At 38.5% G+C, this 22,188-nt stretch overlaps 1 protein-coding gene across 1 annotated transcript; it reads left to right on the top strand.

Annotated features, from left to right (window-relative positions):
- The first annotated feature begins 3,649 nt into the window (after window positions 1–3,649).
- Window positions 3,650–9,165, top strand: LOC106046395 (coiled-coil domain-containing protein 70-like). Its single transcript, XM_066990629.1, has 3 exons — window positions 3,650–3,703; window positions 4,222–4,231; window positions 8,203–9,165. The coding sequence occupies exons 1-3, from the start codon at window positions 3,650–3,652 to the stop codon at window positions 8,835–8,837; spliced, it is 699 nt and encodes a 232-aa protein (XP_066846730.1). The 3' UTR covers window positions 8,838–9,165.
- The last annotated feature ends 13,023 nt before the right edge of the window (window positions 9,166–22,188 follow it).

Here is a 22,188-nt window from a genome sequence, read left to right on the forward strand (position 1 = left end):
AGCAGTCACATCATTTAGCCCACAACCAGAAAATGTTTAAGTGATGAACTGCAGTCCACATTTCATCTCTTTTTAGCCCTTTCTTAGTGACCATAAAACAAGATCTGTATGGTAGATGTCTGTCAAGAGTGCTTACAACATCCAAAATATCTGAATCCAAAGGAAAGATCCAAAATCTGTAAATTAAAGACAAGGTGCATCAGGGTCCTTAACAGGAAACCATCCGTACAAGAAAAATACTTTAAATGCTTCTCCAGAACAGTATGCCTTCCAAGTAGTATCAGTTTTCTCAGGCTAGATGTACACTAGCACAATACTATGCTTAACTTTCCAAAGCATCTCTGGCCTTTAACGCAGCCACACTGAGACTTTAATATCTAGTAAAACAAAAGAAACATTAATTTGTTTGTCTCAGGTGCTAGATACACATCCTCACTCCACTGCCTGCAATATCACTTCTCTGGAATTTTGGAGATAACAAGAGAACATTATTACTTAGTCTTGTGATTCTGCACCACTATGGTTGTTTCACATTGGTAGGTGGCTAAACACCACAATGTCACTTTCTCACCGTCCCTCCCCAAAAGAGAAAGGGCAGAAAATATGATGAACAAAAAAGCTCATGGGTTGAGATAAGGACAGGGACATCACTCACCAGTTACCATCACGGGCAAAACAGACTCAGAATAAGGGAGATGAATGTAACTTATTGCTTACTGATAACAGACTAGAGCAGTGAGAACTAAAAGCAATCTAAATCCACCTTCCCCCCATTCACCTTTGTCTACCTCCTTCCCCCAAGCAGTTCAGGGGAATGAGAAATGGGGGTTGTGGCCAGTCCATAACACTTCATCATCTGTTGCTCCTTCGTGGTCACTCCCTGCCCCTGCTGCAGCATACGGTTGCTCCTACAGAAAGCCCTCCTTCCCAAACTGATTGTAGATGGACTTCCCATGGACAGCAGTTTTTCAAGAACTGCTACAGTATGGGTTTGTACCCATGAGTGAAGTCCTGCAGGAGTGGACTGCTCCAGCACGGGTCCATCACAGGTGGTAGCTCCATCCATACCCGCTGTTCCTGCGTGTGCTCCTCTTCATGGGCTGCAGCTCCAGCCTGGGGCCTGCTCCTGCAAGGGCTCTCCATGGGCTGCAGCCTCCTTCAGGACAGATCCACCTGCTCCAGTGTGGCATCCTCCATAGGCTGCTGTGTGAAGATCCGCTCTGCCGTGGAACCCATGGGTTGCAGGAGAACTTCTGCTCCAGTACCTGGAGCACATTTTCACCCTCCTTCTTCACTGACCTTGGTGTCTGTGGAATTGTTTCTTTCTACATTTTATTACTCCTCTTTCCCAGCTACTGTTGTGCAGCATACTTTTCATTTTCGTAAATATGATTTCACAGAGGTGCAACGAACATTGATCACTGGCTTAGCTTTGGCCAGCACTAGGTCCCTTCTGGAGGCAGCTGTAACTGGCTCTTATCAAACCTGGGACAACTTCTGCACTCTTCTCACAAAGACTACCCCTGCAAAACCTTGCCATGTAAACCTAATACACCTACATATGTGGCTTTGAATTCCAGCCATGCCCCATGTCGGGCTGTTCAGACACAACCAGGTAGAAGCACAGAAATGCTATTGGAAGAAAACACTCAGGTATGTCACAGCCATAGCCTTTCACTGTTAGATCCACTGTTCTGTTAATACTTAGGTTTTCCAGTATTTTATCAATTTTATAAAGTAAATAAATGTAGTAAAAGTAAAGTAAATAAGTGCAGGGTGAAACATAATGAAGCACGATTCACCCTTTCTGGCATTTTAAAAACATTGCCCTGTATTATGTTTCCATGTTTAACAAAATTTTGTTTCTATCCAAAGGTTCTTCAAAATTCATAAAAGTATTGACCATTTTTCATATTTTGAAACATCTTGTGAATCAATTTATATAGGAGATTTATTTCAAATAATCTGTGACTCTTAAGCAGTTGAAAATAAAACAATTTTGTTCAGTATGCAATGTAACTTCCAAAAAATCCAATGAAAAAATGTTAATAAAACCAATCTATACTTACTGGTCATGGCTATTACTTAGTCTACTTTAAAATTAAAGACATTTGATATATCTTATGCTTTTTATAGTAGCCAGTATTATCTCAGTACTTATCGATAATAAAAATATTCATGTTTCCATGTGACTGCCATTAATTCAGTTGCCAGTATTGGTCAACCTTGTGTTGGAATCTCAGAAAGCTAATTGTGATGTGCTTTTTGTGCTAATGAACCTGTAAGGAGATAACAGTCCATGTTTACAGACTTTAAAGTTTCCAGGGACAAAGCAGAAAAATAAATATTTGATAAAAGACAGATGATTGGTGGGTAGAAAATGTTTTTTGTTTTGTTTTGTTTTGTTTTTTTTTTTGTACTCTTATTTTTTCCGTCTACTGAAATAGCTTCTTCCTTCTCTTCCTCCACGCTTTCTTGCTCTCTCTCTCTTGCCCCTCCCCTTTCCCCCAATGTCTCTTCTCTCATATTGGGTAGCTACATAAAGGCAGAAAGTGAAGGATAGAAAGATGGCTGGAATGAAGGAAGGAAGAAACAGAGAGGAAAACTAAGAAAGAAGAGTTTTCATCAATGCATGAAACAGATTGTTGTTACTTTTATTGATGTAAACATAGTCTGTGAATTGTTCTATTAAAATAGTTGAGGAACTGCTGTATTAAAACAGTCTAGTCTCAAACAGTTCTATTAAAACATGGCTAGGAAGCCATGTCTGCTATTGTTCATGGTTATTGTTTGAGATATCCTAACTACTTTCAGGATCTGACATAAAACTCTGTATGTTTTCCTCTATCTACTGCAGCTGAGAAGGCATGTCAGCTCTATAGATTTTGTAACAAATCTCAAATGTTATGTTTTAAAAGAGGAAAATTGCCATGAATGAAGCAACAAACTGTTAGAAAGTGAATCAGTATTCAGGACTACTCTGTTAAAGGCTCAAATAAGTGATATCCATAAAAAAAAAAAAAAAAGTGGGTGAAAGATGAGTAACATTTTTTATTATTTTCAAACAAAACCAAAGCATAATAGCGGATTGGAGATTCAAGTATGAATTTACAAACTGTGGAATTTACAGTCACTAAATATTTCACATTTTTATGGTTTACAGCTGTGTTTAAATAAATCTGTCTAATTATATTGAAGGCTGCATTATAATCACAGGCTAATCCCATTTGCCTGCCCAGAATGTGATAACAACAAGCTCCATTGGGTTATTAAGATTTACAAATGTAGCGGATTTTGCATTTATACTAAAATCTTTTCATTTTTTTCCCCTAAATGTGATTGGCTTTCTGCTTCAAAAGAATCATGTTTATGACCTTAAACTGAAAGTAAGAAAGACAGATAAGTCAATTCTTGACACTTTCCCACAAAGACCAGACCATCTGGACACTTTGTATTTGTAACAGGTGCTTCTGGGACTTGGAGCCTAATTCTGGCCCAGACTCTGTTCTGTATGGGTGACTCCATAACTGTGTGCAACTGTGCATTGCGTTAATTGAAGGGACTCCAAAAGGCCAAGTACAGCAATTAGTCAGTTGGTCATGCAGAAAAGAGACTAGTGGCTTAGTGCCACTGAATGCTGAATGCACAGATGTACAGCACCATCAACTTCTGCTCTCTGCGGTACTCTGCTAATCTCCGGCAGGTAGAGCAAAGATCTGTCTTAGTCTAGGTTTTATGTCTCCTGGAAGCAACAACATAAATTTTATATCCACTTGGGAAAGAAAATCATGCATTTGAATGACCTAAAAAAGAAGCCACATCAGCATAAAATTGTCGGAACAATAAAAGTGCCAGATGGGCCAAATATGCTAGTTAAGCTTTTAGGTTCCAGTCTGAGTTTTTTGGTTTATCTAACAGCAACTGGCATATGCAATAGAAGATATGAAATGTATATGATTTTGATTTCAGATGCTTTTTTGAATGGTGCTGTTTTTAATGCTGTATGTAAACTGAAAGCAAGCTTTTCATAGGCCTACTTATTCTGAGGTAGTGGTCAGAGATTGATCAGAATTGTTAGCTGATGTTACCTGGTAAGAATATGTCTGCTGTGCTTCTCATTTCCAATGAGTACAGCTAAATTTTTGGAGGGGAAGAGGATGGTATTTAAAAAGAATGTAATTGAAACTTTTTGTTTGTTTGTTTGTTTTCATTTTTGCCTAGTTTACAGCAGGTACTAGATCTTTTTTATGCACATTTGGTGGATGACATGCTTTTGTGCTATACATCAATTCACAGACGGTTTCTTGGTTTCCTTAAAAAAGCCTGGATAGATGCATTTCATTGAAATGAAAAATTTCTACACTAAACCTTCATTTTGAAAAAAAAATATTTTTTTCTTGCTTGCTGCAGAAAAAAAAAATATTGTTTTGAATATTTTTTAAATTGAAATAAAAGTTTGCTTAGCCCATCGATTTCACGATTAAATTAGGTGATACCTATATTGTCTCTGTAAAACTAGCATTTGTGCAGTACTCACATTCCCTTCACTCATAATGGTCACTGAAGGAATTAAAATAGTATGAGTTAGTGTATGGAAGCCTTCCATTCTACATTTTCTGGAAAAAAAAAAATCTAACTCTTTTTATACTTAATATTTTAGTCATTTTGTTGCATGGATGGGAAAATAATGTTGAAGATTTCTAGTGGAGTAACTCATTGTTTGTATGATTATATCTGTATTGTTTTACTGAAGTCAGAAAATTCCATTTTCTAAATTCAGATTATAATTTCTTTTTCTATATAGGGTCCTGAGAAATCAGGAGTGTAAATCGGGAAAATCAGAAACCAGGAGAGACCCAGGAGATCCTGACGAGGAAATATTACCTTAATCTGTGTCACTTACAGAAACAGACAGGTTTTTCCTACTACTTTCCTACTACATTATGAATGGATGTGTATTATCTCTCAAAATAGCCAGTGTTACTTTAAAATGTATATTGTAAAATGAAGACATACACCTACTTTATAATTCGGTACTGACTTAATTATTTTTGCTTATTCAGCATGACATTTTTGAGCAAGCAGAGAAGAAAATTAACTGAAATATAAAGTTCAGACTTATATTGGTGATAAGCGTAGAAGAAATAAAATTTGAATTGTTTCTGAAGAACTAAAGTGAGGAAAAGGACTGGGAAGGATACAAGAACCCAAGATACTGATCGTGTTTGATATTATAGGTTTCAGTATTACTCATCTGCTTTGCATATTTAATTTGTGTGAGCAGGCAGGAGAATCAAATATCCTGGATAAAATGATTCAGAAGGCTGATCATCCTGCAGTATTTCAGTGGGAGTTGTCTACATTCATCCCCTGGGATTACTGGACATTTTATGTGGCATATTTCAGTTCCCTACCTAATTAACATAACGAACAGAGCTGAGAGACAGCACAAAGAGATGATGTGATGCATGTAGTGATTTAAACAAAACTACCAAATCTCATTTTAAGCTCACAGGACTTGAAAGTGCCTTGTCCACCTTGTTTACTTTTTTTTTTTTTTTTAAATATCCTGAGCACATAGTATATGATTGAGAAAACATATCAGCTGCCTCGATCAGATAACAAATATTGGAAACGTTCACACTTTAGTTGCAATACAGTATTCCTCTGCCCCCCCCCCCCCCCCCCCAAATTCATAAAGGGTGGATAAGTTACTGTTATAACTTAAGATGTGCATGAATGGAGCGATGGGCTGAGGTCAACTGTATGAAGTTCAACAAGGCCAAGTGCCGGGTCCTGCAGCTGGGGCGCAACAACCCCAAGCAGAGCTACAGGCTGGGAGATGAGTGGCTGGAAAGCTGCCTGGCCGAGAAGGACCTGGGAGTATTGGTGGATAGTCGGCTGAATATGAGCCAGCAGTGTGCCCAGGTGGCCAAGAAGGCCAACAGCATCCTGGCCTGTATAAGAAGCAGTGTGGCCAGCAGGTCTAGGGAAGTGATTGTGCCCCTGTACTCGGCTCTGGTGAGGCCGCACCTCGAGTACTGTGTTCAGTTTTGGGCCCCTCGTTACAGGAAGGACATGGAGGTGCTCGAGCGAGTCCAGAGAAGGGCGACCAAGCTGGTGAGGGGTCTGGAGAACAAGTCTTACGAGGAGCAGCTGAGGGAGCTGGGCTTGTTCAGCCTGGAGAAGAGGAGGCTCAGGGGAGACCTTATCGCTCTCTACAGTTACCTTAAAGGAGGCTGTAGAGAGGTGGTGGTTGGTCTGTTCTCCTACGTGCCTGGTGACAGGACGAGGGGGAATGGGCAAAAGTTGCACCAGGGGAGGTTTAGGTTGTATGTTAGGAAGTACTTCTTTACCAAAAGGGTTGTTAGGCATTGGAATGGACTGCCCAGGGAGGTGGTGGAGTCACCATCCCTGGAGGTCTTTAAAAGACGTTTAGATGTTGAGCTTAGCGATATGGTTTAGTGGAGTACTTAGTGTTAGGTCGGAGGTTGGACTCGATGATCTTGAGGTCTCTTCCAACCTAGAAATCTGTGATACTGTGTGATACTGTAATCTTCAGTAACTCACCCTCTTTCTCAAACAGAGCAAAATGGTTGCATGGAATTTAATTCTCACTTCCCATGTACATTTGCTAAATTTACTTGCATGCTTGTAATTTCAGATACAAATAAACAAATTATAGAATACCCCAAGTTAGAAGGGACCCATAAGTCCAATCATCAAGTCCAACTCATAGCTCCAGATAATCCTAGCCTTGTTTTTATAATATAAAGACTATATATTTTATCTGATGAGTTTCTGTGATTTAGGAATAAATCCAAATGCAGTAATCCCAAGTTTGTGCTGAGGTAGCTAGGAGTAAAAGCTCACCTTCAGAGGTAACATGAGGAATTATTCCAGTGATAGCTATTGACACCAGACAGGAGCCAGTCAGCCAGGTGGACAATAATGTTTTATATGAACATAATAAATGAAGAAACATGGGCAAATATTGATAAACACAAAGACTGTCTTACTGGAGAATCCTAACCATAGAAATACTTACTCCTACCTTCAGATGATCACAACTTTTGTGATCCCTAGTGGCATTCATTGTTGTGTCACTGATGCTATGAGTTCTGAAATGACATAGCTGATAGGTCTGCCATGAGATGCCAGATGGTGGACAGATTCAAGAATAACATAACAGTAAGTACTGTATGATTTCCTTCATTTATCATAATTTTCTTGCTGGATACTCTGCAGATATATACATCCTCTGAACCTCTGGGGTTTTCTTCATTATATATGTATATACATATATGCATGTAGTGTGTGTATATATATAGTAAGTCATATATAAATTATACTATTGAGTGGCATATTAGCTAATTATTTAATGTTTCCTAGCAAACCGGCATATATCCAACACATCCCAGATATTAATGTTGTCCTTCAGGTAGGAATTAAACTCCTAAGAATCCGTCTTAACCTGTACTTTTAGTCAAAAGTAAACAATGTATCATTCTCCCAGTAGAGAGATTAAGGCACAAACAAAAACAAACAAAAATCTTTAATTGCACCTTTTCTAAGTTATATAATAGTCTGAACTTCACTAGCTCTACCTCTGAAAGGGTTAGAGACTTTTCTTTTTCTGACAAATATATATTTTATTGGTCTTAATTTCTCTGAAAGATAAAGGTAAGCCCAAATTCAAGGCCATCTCTGGTCTGGACCAAGCTAGTTATAATAGAAAAAGCATTAACAATAAATTCAAGAGTAACTAAAGTGACTGTTCTAGAGAAAAAAAAAGATAATTAAAGATATGTACTACAGTCTGGATTCCTCCATGAATGCATGTCACCTTGCTGTAGGTCCATGAGACAGCTAAGTTTTAAGACTCTAACAGGAAATATCCTTTCTTTTCTCTTCATTATACTCAGCCTCATTAAATTAAATTTATTATGTATATATATTTAATAACATGGAAAAATACACAATATTTGTCAAATAGCAGGATTGTTTTTACTATTATTTCTATTTTACAATTTGTGCTTTATTTATTTATCTATATGCTTTTCTGACAAAGGGCTGATGGACACTTAACTTCTGTTCTCAGTCCCATGACTATTGAATATAAAAGGTGCAATCACGCACTTGGACCACAGCACAGTCCTTGAATGGTGCAGCAAAGTGACAAAATGTTTGACTCAAAATAAGAAGAGTCTTTAAGCAAGAACAGCAGTTTATCTCTACTGCCGCCATCTACCATCTCCTCTCAAATGACACAATTCAACCAAACACTCCGGAAGGAGAATCAGAACCTTCTAGAAGAGAATCAAACCCTTCAGCAAGAAAACAGAGCTTTTCACTTGGAGAACAAAGTCTATTATCAGCAGAATCAAATTATACAAAGGCAGAATAAAGCCCTTTGTGAACAGAATAAAATTCTTCAGAAGAAGCACACAGATTCTTCAGAAGAAACAAAGCACCTTGAGAAACAGCAAAAGGCCCTCCTACAACAAAATACAGCCCTCAGAGAAGAGATTAAGGCTCTCAAGGGACAAGAAATAGCATTTGCAATGCAGGAAAAAGCTCTTCAGAAAGAGATTTTAGCTTTATGGAAGGAAAACAAGGCCTTCAATAAGCATATTAAGGCTCTTCAAAAGGACAACAAAGCTATTCAGGAAGAGGAGAATGCTCTCTGTGAGGAAAAAAATGCCCTAAGTGATCAGAAATTTGCTCTCCAAGAGGAAAACAGGGCACTTCAAGATGAGAAGAAGGCCCTACAGAGTCAGGGAAAAGCTCTCAAAGAGGAGCACAAAGTCCTCCACGAATGGAATAAGATCCTTTAAGGGGAGGAATAAAGAAATATAAGAAAAGTATCAGATACATGGGGAGATTTAGCAGGAGAAATAAGTAGTTTACAAAGAAAGATAGTAATATCTACTGTTAGCCAGATATTATGTCCTAGTCTCCATAATAAAACATCAGCAGCAACTAATGGATAAAAACAGGCATGAAATAGTCTGTTAGGCTTAATGCCAAAGCCTTGGAAGTTTGAAAGTGATGATACATGGGTGTTGACAACTTTGCTCTCTAAAGGTTAATAAATTACTTCTGGCAATACATAATGCATATCTACAGATATCTGCTCTATTGGGATACTGAACACCATAGAAAACAAGTTTCTGATTACAGTGTAGCCTTGGACACTTGCACATGCATTTGGATCACATTCCAGTACCTGGAAAAAACAAAAAACAAAAATAAAACCAAAAAACACCAATAACTACCAAACTAAAACCCATAATATAATAATAATATAATAATATCATATTATAAAAACACCACACTTGTGGTGTGCAAAGGTATTGTGTCAGAAGCTTGGGACTAAAAATACACACTAGAATAAAAATAGCACATTAAGACTACCTAGTATTCATAGAAAACCAGGGTCAAGACCTCATTCTGTGGATGTTGCCAGTCTACTCTAGCTGGGTCTAGGAGTAAGCAGTCTGATACAAGCAAACAGGAGGCATATATCCAACACATCCCTGATATTACAGTGTTGTCCTATATATAGAAGTTAAACTCCTAAGAATCCTTTTTAACCTGGAGGGGGAGTGGGGGGTGGGGGGTGGGGGTGGGGAAGGGCTGGTCTCTTTGAGAAAATGACAGAATTTGTCCCAGAAGCTTCAAAAAAGAACTTGCTGCCGGCCTGCTGGCCAAGCAGAGCCCACGAATGACCTTGGTTGCAGCTCTGTGAAAGCATATTTAAAAAAAAAAAAAACAAACCTGCACAACAGCAGCTGGGAAAGGGGAGTGAGAAGGAAATGTAGAGATAAACAATTCTGAAGACACCAAAGTCAGTGAAGAAAGAGGGGGAGGAGGTGCTCCAGGTACCAGAGCAGAAGTTCACCTGTAGCCTGTGTAGGACCATGGGGGAGCAGGTGGATGTGGTCTGAAGGACGCTGCAGCCCATGGAGAGCTCCCATAGGAGCATACTCTGGGCTGGAGCTTCAGCCCATGGAGAGGAGCCTGCAGTGGCACAGGAGGCCTGGCAGGAGCTGCCACCTGTGATGGACCCATGCTAGAGTAATCCATTCCTGCAGGACTGCACTTATGGGTACAAACCCATACTGTAGCAGTTCTTGAAAAACTGCCGTCCGTGGGAAGTCCATGTACAATCAGTTTGGGAAGGAGGGCTTTCTGTAGGAGCAACCGTATGCTGCAGCAGGGGCAGGGAGTGACCACGAAGGAGCAACAGATGATGAAGTGTTATGGACTGGCCACAACCCCCATTTCTCATTCCCCTGAACTGCTTGGGGGAAGGAGGTAGACAAAGGTGAATGGGGGGAAGGTGGATTTAGATTGCTTTTAGTTCTCACTGCTCTAGTCTGTTATCAGTAAGCAATAAGTTACATTCATCTCCCTTATTCTGAGTCTGTTTTGCCCGTGATGGTAACTGGTAAGTGATGTCCTTGTCCTTATCTCAACCCATGAGCTTTTTTGTTCATCATATTTTCTGCCCTTTCTCTTTTGGGGAGGGACGGTGAGAAAGTGGCATGGTGGTGGGGCTTTGTGGCCCATCAGTGTGAAACCATGAATGTAGGCAAGTGTACATTGTAAGGGAAAAATACTGGGACAGATCTGACAGCCTTACAGAGGTGAGGGTGCTGCAGCTCCATGCCCAGGTCCATCCAGTAGAGAGGCTAAGCACATGCACTGAGCACACAAATACACTCAGACACAGTCTGTTCAATAGCTGCCCCTGGATCCTAATACCCGTACTTTCTGGCATCTGGTCATATGAGTCTCTCAGGCCACAGGACCCACTCCAGTTGCCGGTACACACTCCCTCACTCACACATGCGCACACACACACACACTCCCCCACCCTGGAAAGAGTTAGAAATGAATTTGTTAAGAAGACAGGACATGCTGTGCTAGCCAGGTGCAGGGCATGGTCAGACATGGGACATTCTTATCCCTGCCTCCATTAATTTTTCCACCTCTGTTCCCCCCGAAATCAGCTAATGGTATTCATTTTCCTTCCTTTGGTTCCTCCTCAAAACATGAAATCCTGCTCAACATAAATCCTGCCCAATCATGAAATGTTCTGCAGACACAAGGTGTCCCATAGCCCCAGGCAACAACAGTCTTCAGTCCAAAAGGTGGTCCAGCATTGCCTCATCTTTGTAGGTTTCAAACCTGGACACTGGGACAGCCATGGGGCAGGGCCAGCCAGGAGGCGTCCCTTTTTTTGAGTTCTTAATCTGGATTCCAGGCTGCCATGTATTCCTCGGGACTTGTAGAGATGGGCCTTTGAGGGGCACATGGCTTTTGTGATGAGCCAGGGAGTAGTTGGAGCAGGGTTTTGTTTGGACTTCTCCTTCCACCGTTGTCTTTCTGTGTTCCTTTGTGGATGTGCAGACAAGCTTTTAGCACATAATCTAACATATATTTGCTAACACACCCACACAATCTATTCAGTAGACTCCGAATCTGTTCTAGAAGCCAGCCTTCTCCACTGAAAAATAAAAACTAAGAACAACTGTGCGTAATCACAGCTGGGAAAAATATGTATTTTAAAGCCACCAGTTATATTGGACAGGTGTTATTCTGTTGGAAACTCATCTTCATGTCATCATCCATACAACTGGCTTAGAATAAGGAAGAATACAACAAGAGTTTATGTGTACTTTAACATGACCAACAATGAAAAGACATGTTTATCTTCCTACCTAACTGCAAACTATATATAAATATAAAATGTGTATATATATAATATTATATATATGTTGTAATATATATGCACCATGTGCTAAGCTATATATAAATACATATATTATGTAGCATATATACACACTTCGCTCTCGTGAGACTCCGCCTGGAGTACTGCATTCAGCTCTGGGGCCCCTATCATAATAAAGACATGGATGTTTTACAAGGGGTCCTGAGGAGGGCCACAAAGGTGATCAGGAGGCTGGAACACCTTCTTCATCACCTTCTGAAGGTGATCAGAAGGCTGGAACACCTCTCCTACAAAGACAGGCTGGGAAAGTTGGGGATATTTAGCCTACAGTATAGAAGTATCTGAAGATCTTATGGTGGCCTTCCAGTGCTTAAAGGGGGCCTACAGAAAAGATGGGGAGGGACCCTTTATCAAGGAGAATAGTGGTAGGACAAGGGGTAATGGTTTCAAGCTAAAAATGGGTAGATTTAGATTAGATATAAAGAAGAAATTCTTCACTATAAGGTTAGTGAGACACTGGAACAGGTTGCCCAGAGAAGCTGTAGATACTCCATCTTTGGAAGTGTTCAAGATCAGGTTTGATAAGACCTTGAGCAACCTGATCTAATGGAAGGTATTCCTGCCTTTGGCAGGGAGCTTGGAACTAGCTGATCTTTAAAGGTCTCTTTCAACCCTAATAATTCAAGCCTAAGTCAGCATTTCACTGAACACTTTTTCAGTGTACATTCAGTCATGGGAACAAGAAAATACAGGGTTGGTTGTATACAGCTGATCAAATGATTATTCTGTATACAGACAGTATATAAGTATTTAACCAAGTTTTACTTGGCACATTTGTGAATAAAAGTTTTCTACAAAAATATTTCAAAGAAGTTTCAGAATGTGATGAGACAAGGGAAACTGCTGGAAGGCAATTCAATGTAATTTCTAAAAACTTCAACGAAAGATGAAACTGATTGAATTTGTAAAGGTGATTCCATGTTTTGAACATTCCTGTTCTATGCAGGATTCATGTTATAAGATCAAAGTCATATCCTTAATACCAGTACAGTTAGGTTTAAATCAAATCTGTACTATTTATTGTATTGCTTTTGTGTCTATACCCCAGTTTTCCAGGGCTTTTTATTGCTCACATCTAGAAGAGAACACAAAGGATCAACGTTTAGGTTTTAAAAAAACAAAAGAAACTGAACAAACCAAAAGATTATGAAACCCATATGCAAGGAGATACATATATAATTAATTTGCTTGCAACTACTCTCATAATTCATATATTTATTTTTCTCATATCAAATTGTTAAAGTAAGGAAAGTTTAGCTCCAAAAATGGCCCTTTTAGTTCATCAATACTTCAATTAAAATTTTTGAAAAAAAAAATAGTTATGAATTGCCCAATAAAGTAGGCTGGTTTATATTAAAAACAGTAACAATTTGTGAGCTGTCAGTACTGAACACTGGTAAAACTTTGCAAAACATTTTAGTACCACTGCTTTTCTATGGTTTGTACATTTTGAAAGTACTTTCTGACATTGAAATCATTGAACTGGACCTTCTCTGCTCAAGTTTCCTACCTCAAATAAAGAAACAAAACCACATTTTAAAAATGCACTCCTCCCCTTTCCTTTAGATAAGAAGCTCTTCCTCCATTACTCTTTTTTGAAAAAAAAAAATACTTAGTTCCTATAATACTGTTTATTATAAAGGACTTGCCTTTTACAGATCTTTTTACTTTACTGATTTTTTCCATATCTGTGACCATAAACTTAGAAAAGTCAATGAGCTGTATGTGTAAGTCATTTAATATATAACCTGTAACCTTTATTTTCCTGAGTCATTTATATATTTTTTTCTACAGTTTCTTTTTGCTGTTGTTGAAGAAATGACAACTCTTACAAAGTGTTGTGTTCTAGAGCACCTCTTTATTATGCCCTCATGTGTAAAGGGTTGTGGGCATCTAGTAAATTATCTACACCCACATAAACAACACACCTTCCATGCAATAATAATAATTAAAAAATCTGAGGTAATTCTTGAAAAAAAATTAAAGTGGTTATTAACAACATGGATACATTCTTAAATCTGCAGTTTGTACTGCAGATTATTATTTGAAGTTAAGATTGTTTGTTACAGGTTTAGAACAAGTACCTGTGTTTCTTTTCAGAGTTTTGATACCACAGTAATTTCTGGCAGGTTGGAGATATAGGTGGTCTTTAGGAGGAAGTACAATGTTACAATTGCAAAGGTAAAGAACATGAAAAACTCTGCTTCTGCCACTGTTCCTGTGTAAGAACTGGCAGCAGGCAGTTCTCTCTATCTCTTTGGTACTCAAGCATATTCATAGGGATACTGACAAAGATACTGCCAGCACCCCAGTGTATCTAACAGGAGAGAAAAATGAATCATACAACTGGAATTTACTTATTATGCAGCTTTGTATTTATTTTACCATACTGGAAAACTCATCTAAAAATGTGCCTGTCTACTCACTTAGTCCACTCCTTAGTGGACTCAGTATATATGTGGCCCTTGTAGTGAAGGATCAGATGGCATCTCACATACCATCTGAGGGCCCCAACCTCTTGCACACTGCTGTGTGCACAGAAGCTGAAGAAACTGGTGTTTACAGCTGTGTTGGGTTTACCTGGTACAGTTTTGGAAGCAGCAGGTAGCAGTAGGTAGCTGCAGGGGTGGCCTCTGTGAGGAGATTCCAGGGCTGCCCCATGCTGAACGCAGCCGGTTCCAGCTGGCTCCAACGGCCCAACCATAGGGCATGGCTGGGCAAAGCAGCCAAGATGGTGGTGTCTTGCGGAAGGTGCATTCAGGAAAGACTAAAAAATATTGTGCACAAATTGTAAAATAGAGGAATGAAAAAAAAAATGTGAGAGAAACAACTTCAGACATTAAGGTCAGTGAACCACCAGATAACCACACTCAGCCTGTGGACAACCCCACACCGCAGCAGGTGGATATGCCCTGAAGGAACCTACAGCATGTGGATGGCTCAAGCAGGAGCAGGCTCCTGGCAGGAACTGCAGACTGTGTGGGACCCATGCTGGATCAGTTCTTGAGGGACAGCACCCCATGGAAGGGGTTCCCACATCAGAACAGGGGAAATATGTGAGGTGTAAAGAGCAGCTGAGATAATGTGACCATAACCCTATTCCCCATGTCATTGTACTGCTTGGGGTGGAGGGAGGGGGGTGAGTCAGGAATGAAGGAGTGATGTTGAGCCTGGGAAGAATTGGAGGTGGAAGGGAAATGTTTTTAGATGTGTCCTTTCTCACTATCCTGCTCAATTTTTAACAGGCAATAAATTAAATTGAATTTTCCCAAGTTGAACTTGTTTTTCTTGTGACAGCAATTGGTAAGTGATCTCCCTGTCATCTTATCCCATGAACTTTTCCATCTTATTTTTCCCCCTGTGCTGTTGAGGAGGGGGAGTGAGAGATTGGTTGGGTGGGGTCTGTCAGCCTGCCAATGTTTCTGTGTCCTTCTACTGAGGTCTGTAAAAACATCTGTAAACTTGTCTCAGAGGTCTTCCAACAGATGGAATCATAGTCCTCCAGATTTAGCTACTTTCAGTTTTAATGGGTTGAGCACTTGATGCAAGTGTAGATCTTGTGAGTAGTCCTTCCCTTGGCTGCTCCATGTTCTGGAGAACCCAGGAAGAGTATAGTATCAGATGACTGTGTCCCATACTCACATTATTTAAAGAGAAAGGTTTTAAAGCATGGTTTCAGACACATTTATCACTATTTTGCCCACGGCAAACTTGCTCACTTTAAACTGGTTAGATAGTGATAGGGTTGGGTATTGGGAGGCTCCATAGGGCAGACAGTCTTCTGCATGTTTGCAAGGGCTTCCAAGTTTTTGTCAAGGACGACAACGTTGTGCTCACAGCAGAAGGACTTGATTACACCCAACAGTTTGCTGGTCTTGCAATGACAGTAGAAAGAACTCCCACAAAGTCATTTCAAGTGTCTTTGTCAAAAAAAAAAAAAAAAAAAGTCATTTGGGTGTCAGTTCAGGTGGCCTCTCCTCTCTCTCCGTAGAAGTCCTATAGGCTCAGGATTATTCCAGCTTTCACTCTTCTCCCTGGCACCCTATATGGGTGTTATCTGAACCCAGAACTAGGAAGCAGTCAGGCAGCAGGCACCAACTTGTTATTCATAAACAGCATCAGTAACAACAGAAAAAAGATCTGCATGTGTAGCATTACACAAGTGGCAGGATGTCTAATAGGATATAATATCATCTTTGAGAAACAGATGAAAGGAGATCCTGGAAATTCCAAGAGAGGAGTCAGCAGGGTTCTACAAATGTTCATAAAGATTCATATGCCCACATCTGCTGGTTATGTACAATCTGAGGTAAAACTATCCAAGTTGTGTACACTGGAAGTATGAGGAAACTCAAGATCAAGTATTTCCTTATACCAATCAAATAATAGCAGTCCAAATTCATTGCTAAAGCGCATGTAACCAAAATCTCTGTGCATGGTATCGAACACTGAAAAGTAAGCTTTGTTATATTAAATAACAACCTAGAGGACTGTGTAATGCATACTTGAATATACATTTAATTAATTTTACTGTTTAAGGATAAACTGTTTTCATAACTGTTTAATCAGTCTGACATAGTTTGCTCAGGATAAAATAGCTATCATACTTCTGATCAGTTTTTCACTGGAGACATAGTTCTGTCTGTAATTTTGACTGTCATGTTCTAGGTGTTCTGCATTTGGGGTGGTGGGGGTGGTGGGGGGACGACGAACGGATGGATGACACTAAGGTGTGCGAGAGAGATGGCACAGGGTTCTTTCTGGATCTCCATGAGAAAGGCCTGACAACGAATAACTGAATAAAATATCTACTTTATTAAAAGTGGCTAAAAAGAAGAATGTAGATAGTAAACTTCATGTCTCTTCACATGCTGGGAACCCTACATTCATGCAGCATCAGACAGACCCCAAATGGATTTAACCACGGCTTTCTGAGCAGATCTAATCCAGGGAGATAAGTTCTTTCTTTTTGTTCTTTTGAGCTATTACAAGATTTTCTTACAGGAAAACTACTCTATTTATCATGGTTATTGTCAAATATAAAGGGTATTCAAAAGATAAATTCTTGTTGCAGTCTTAGATTGTGTAATCACCAGTACTGTGGGGGAGTTGCCTGCAGTCTCCTCTGCTACAGTGAGTTGGCTGAGTTCATCCGGTGACCAAGGGGTGTGTCCTACACAACACAGGCCTGAAGACCATGTGCAGCACTACTACAGACCTGGAACTACACAGGTTAACTGTTACATGGATCACTAACTCCTCAAAGTACAGTTTCTTCTGGTCAGTATCACTACACAGGGTATCTTGTATAATTTAGGAAGGCCAGGGAGTTTAAGACTATCGTCATAGGCTGTTATGTAAGTTTGCCTTGGTGCTAGTTTAGATTGCTAGCATGAGTGCAGTCTACACTGTTTCCCTAGATCTTGGCTTATGTTCATTTGAGGATGGGTGTTTCAGACATGCTTTGTGTTTTATTTTGGTTTCAAGTTAAACGTTGTGGATTGTGATAATGGATAGTAAAATCTCACCTTGTATTTTACAGGGATCCAAAGTGAATAACCTGGGTTTGTAATTTCGACTATGTGTCGAAGTCTGTTTGTGAATAGGAGTCTTAGACAGATAAGCAAAAATTGAGTTATAAGAGGGAATAGTATAATGTACAGTGAAGAATTGTTTTCTTTATTCTTTTAGACGGAAGTCCTGCTATTATATTCTTTATGATTAACTAAATGGAGGCAGTGTGACTGGTCCTGGCTTTAGGGTACAGCAAATAATGCACCTTCCATTTTTACTTCTTTTTCTATATAGAAGTTCAAGAAGGATATTAATACCATTAACTCATCTAAGATAGCTAGAAAACATTTTGGCAAACTTCTCTGATTTTATTATTTTTTTTCTTCCTTTTTTTTAAAAAAAATAATTTATTTATTTTTTGTTATTCTAAACTTTTCAGACAAATTCAGTTTTCAAAGACATTACTCTAACTCTCCTGGGATATCTAGTTTTTGAAAAAGGAGGTATCAAATCGATGACTAATAGCCGGGGCAGAATAGACTGCATCTGATTATCAAGATTGAATGATAGCATTATCTAGATGACATAAAATGCCTGGATCCAAAAATAGTTCTATTACTAGTACAAAGTGTTATACATTTTGTTGATATGTTATTATATTTTTTGGTAAGAATATTCATCATAGGGGGTGACACAATTTATAACTATATTTTTATTTTGGACTCCTGTATTTCGTTATTATATATAGCCTGCTAAACATAGTTTTGAACATGGAAAATAGTTTATTTAGTAAGAAATTCATTACCTCCTCTACTAAAGGAAGCACATAGCAATGCATCTACAGTCTTGCTGAAATCTTGAACCATTTGTTCTGAAATATGTAACTCAGAAAGAAGAGGAATAACAATTGCAACAGAACTGCTGTTTTTACACAATTCATTAGGTCTGTTTCTTTTTTCTTGTGAGAGTGGCTTGGCTCTGTGTTTAATAACTTAAGTGATATCACCCCTAAATTACAGTGCAGTGCAATAACTCATGCCAGCATCAGTACGCTGCCTATCTGAAAGGTCACCTTATAGGCTTTGGGGTTGTGTCACTCATGAAGTCCAAACTGCTTTGTAAAGATGGGTCTTCTTTCTATGAGGGCCTTACAGATGGGAAACAAACAGCCTGCCTGGCCATGCATTATGGTATTCGATCTTAGTACTATACTGCTGAACACTTAGCTTCTGGCCCCAGTTCTGCAAGCAGAGTCAACACACAGAGCCATCCTCACATAACCACTATTTGCACAGATAGAAAATCTAATCTTGAGGGAGGCTTTGGGGAATAACTGAGGCTAACATCTGTTTCCTCTGTGATTATTTCTAAAAGTGGAGTACGGTGAGTAATTCTAGTACCTAAACAAGGTGCCATTTTAAATCCTATAGGCTAACATACATCACTGATAGCTGCGACCCACAGACAGCTCAATTCTCTTGCAGGTCATGTGTTGTGTCTGTCATGCCCATGGATATATTGAATACATTTTAGTAACTTAAATGGTGTTACGTGGCTACATGACAGAACCCAAATTGTTGCTTGATTTACCATACGAAATAATCTTGAGAAGCAGATGTGGAATTAATGTAGTGAGGTTTAAAAATCTATGGGAAGAAGAGCATTCAAGCAGTGACAGGTAATATTCTAAAGTTTCACAGGCTCCTTTTTGTTGAGAAAAGTCTGCTGAAGTTTGAATATGTTAACAAATGTTATCTCAACTCTGTAAGGCAGAAGAGCAGGAAGTCTCAGTGGCAGTCTCTTTTAAAATGACTTAACATATCAGACTTATTCTGACTGCTGCCAGCATGGTTTATTTATTTATTTATTTGTTTATTTACTTACTGAAAACACTCTGCAGACGGTCTCACTTTCCTCTTCCTGCTCTTATCAGAAACAAAAACAATGAATGCCCTTATCTCCTTTCAGTGTCCCCAGATGGCCAGAAGCTGTCTTTTATTAACTGTTTCCTTTACAGGTTTTCTCCCCTTTAGTTTTTGATTTTTTTCTTATGTATATATATATATATGTTATATATATACATATATATTTCTTATATATATATTTTTTTCTTTTTTATATATATATATATTATTGTTACATTGTTTGACCCACTGAACCTTTCAGTGATGGTCCTTGTCAGCTATCATTCATTTTAGCAGGTAAAATTTGTCTCATGTAATACAGTCTTCATTGTGTCAGTTGTCTCCTCCTTGAACCTATAAAATCATGATGTAAACACAAGATTTTTTCTTATTATCACACTGAACAAAGAAGCACTTTTTATATTGATACTGCAATAGAAAAGGCACATAATAGCAAAATATTAGTAGGTCTCAGTACTCTGAACTATGCAGTTGTAAATGAAGCAGCATAGAATAATGGAAATCTGCTTTCCTCTTCAAACTGTTATTGTACTTACCTCCAACAGCCCAGTGTTTCATAGGTTCTTAAGAGTGAAGATGTATTAAACCACAGTGCACGTCTAATAACAATGTGTATTTTTTTTCTATTTAAATCTTTGGAAATTCTGCAATAGCACAAAAAATACAATCACAGAATCACAGCACGGTTTAGATTGGAAAGGACCTGTGGCGGTCATCTAGTGTCACTCTTCTGCTCCAGTAGAGACATGCAGGTTGCCCAGGATGATGACCACACAGCTTTTAAATATCTCCAGGAAGGGAGGCTCCACGACTTCTCTGGGTAACTTGTTCTATTGCTCAGTTACCCACACAATAAAGTGTTTCCTGATGTTCAAATGAAACCTCTAGTGTTTGAGTTTGTGTCCACTGCCTCTTGTCCTGTCACTGGGCACCACTGAAAATAGCCTGTACATTCTCTGTACATATCTGCATTGACCCTCCAGGAATTCCTATGCATTGGTAAGATCCTCCAGAGCTTAAATAAGGGCCAGTTTGTCATTGGGTGATGGTTTAAAAGGAGTTGGATATGCAACAAATCCCCCCAGATCTGTTAGGCCATCAGGATCTGGCTTGATTTAATTTGCAGTCTGTACTGGGCATGGATTCTGGGATGATAGTGCCTTAACACTCAAACAGAGCCCATGTGGCTGTAGTGATCAAGATTGAAATGCATAAATGATAATTAAAAAGAGATTTCTTTTTTTTAATTGAATTTGAAAGTACATAGGTGTAGCAGAATACCTCATGTTATAAATATACTTTCAAGCTATGAAATTTGACTTCTGATGCTTTCAGAGAAAAATAATATTTTGCAAAATTTTTTCTTCCTTTTCACATTTGCTGTATACTACTAGCACAAGGGTGTAATGTGGTATAACTCTGTAAATGCATGTTGCTTAGGCCTGCACAACAAAATCATTCTGTTCAAGTGATATTTATTCAACTGCAATGTTTGTTTTTTGTTTTGTTTTTTTTTTTGTTAAGAAAAGATATGAACTAGATATATGATATAAGATAACACATATATCTTGTGAACAAGATATATGACTTTTAGTCAGGATTTTTGACTTTTTTTTTTTTTCCATTGCTGTCCGTGTTTTAAATCCTCAAGATACTCTTCTGGAGGAGAAAGAAAAATGAAGGAGTAAATTGTATGAAAGCTAGAATCTTTTAAAAATATCTAACTTTGAGAAGTCTTCTGTTTACAAGTCTGAATAAACAGAAGCTTCTACACAAAACATTATGTTCTTATTTTGCTTTCATAACTTGTAACCAAGATATTTTTCTGCTTCTGTGCAAAAGTAGAGTAAAAATTGAGTGGATCACAATGGTAGACTTTAATGTAACTATCCAATCTCTCAAACTCTAGCTTACCACATGCTAAGGAGTCTGGACAGGTTTTCATCACTGGGATTTCATAGAGATATCGGTGCCTCTGGATATCAGAACAGTATTCATCAAGTGATTCTATGATAAGTAAGGTAAATATTACCAAATAGTAGACTTAAGAAAAGTTTGTATATGAAACGCAAAATGCAGAGATCAGATGATGATGTGATTTCTTTTTTAGCTAAATTTTTTTGTTGGAATTTGTACATGTGGCTTCTTGCATAATACAGTTGTAATTATGTACATGAGAATGTAATACAAAATCATTAAGTTAGAAGGGAATTATGTAATCTTACCCAACAGAAAAAAAAAAATCCAGACCATAAGTAGATTTGAAGTCCATATTTTTTTTTCTGGGACTTATATACACAAGAAACTCACAGAAATGTGGTAGATAAAGTCCTGGATGAATAGAAGACTAAGACTTAATATAGTGAAGTCTGGCAGGCAGGTGGAATACCAGGATACATCAGAACACCTTGTATGGCACTAAATACTTAACAAAGTAATACTAAATACTTAACAGGGATTTTCTGATGACACTAAATGGAATCACCTTTAGTGACAAAAGAAAATTTCCATTTAAGAACAACTCTGAAGAGCTAAATCTGTGCACACGTGATCAAGTAGAGAAATGTCAGGTTGGGATTCATCTGAACAAGAGTAAGTGCCTAGTGGTATGTGAAAAGACCATGCCATCCAGCATGGACTCAGTAAGCTTTTCCATCTTAATTTTTGGTAAACAATAATTCAAAGAAAATGTTACATTTATACCAAAGATGTTTTTTAAATTGTATATGTATATTTGAAACTTTTATTTTTAATAAAAAATGGATCAATAACATGATAATAGCAGCCTTTAAAGTGCATTTACTAAATCTCATAGAATGCTTTGACAATATTTAATCAATACCTCAAAGTTATAACATTTGAAGCAGTATTAATTGTGAGGTAGCATGGAGGGGGGAGGTGGGGTGTGATTTCATGTGTTCCTGTCATCCCACATCTTAATAACCTCAC

Source organism: Anser cygnoides, chromosome 1 (assembly GCF_040182565.1).
Source record: "Anser cygnoides isolate HZ-2024a breed goose chromosome 1, Taihu_goose_T2T_genome, whole genome shotgun sequence".
NCBI lineage: Eukaryota > Metazoa > Chordata > Aves > Anseriformes > Anatidae > Anser > Anser cygnoides.

Bases quoted from the DNA above. Each gene is read 5' to 3' on its own strand.
- LOC106046395 (XM_066990629.1), top strand. From the start codon at position 3,650: ATGTACAGCACCATCAACTTCTGCTCTCTGCGGTACTCTGCTAATCTC.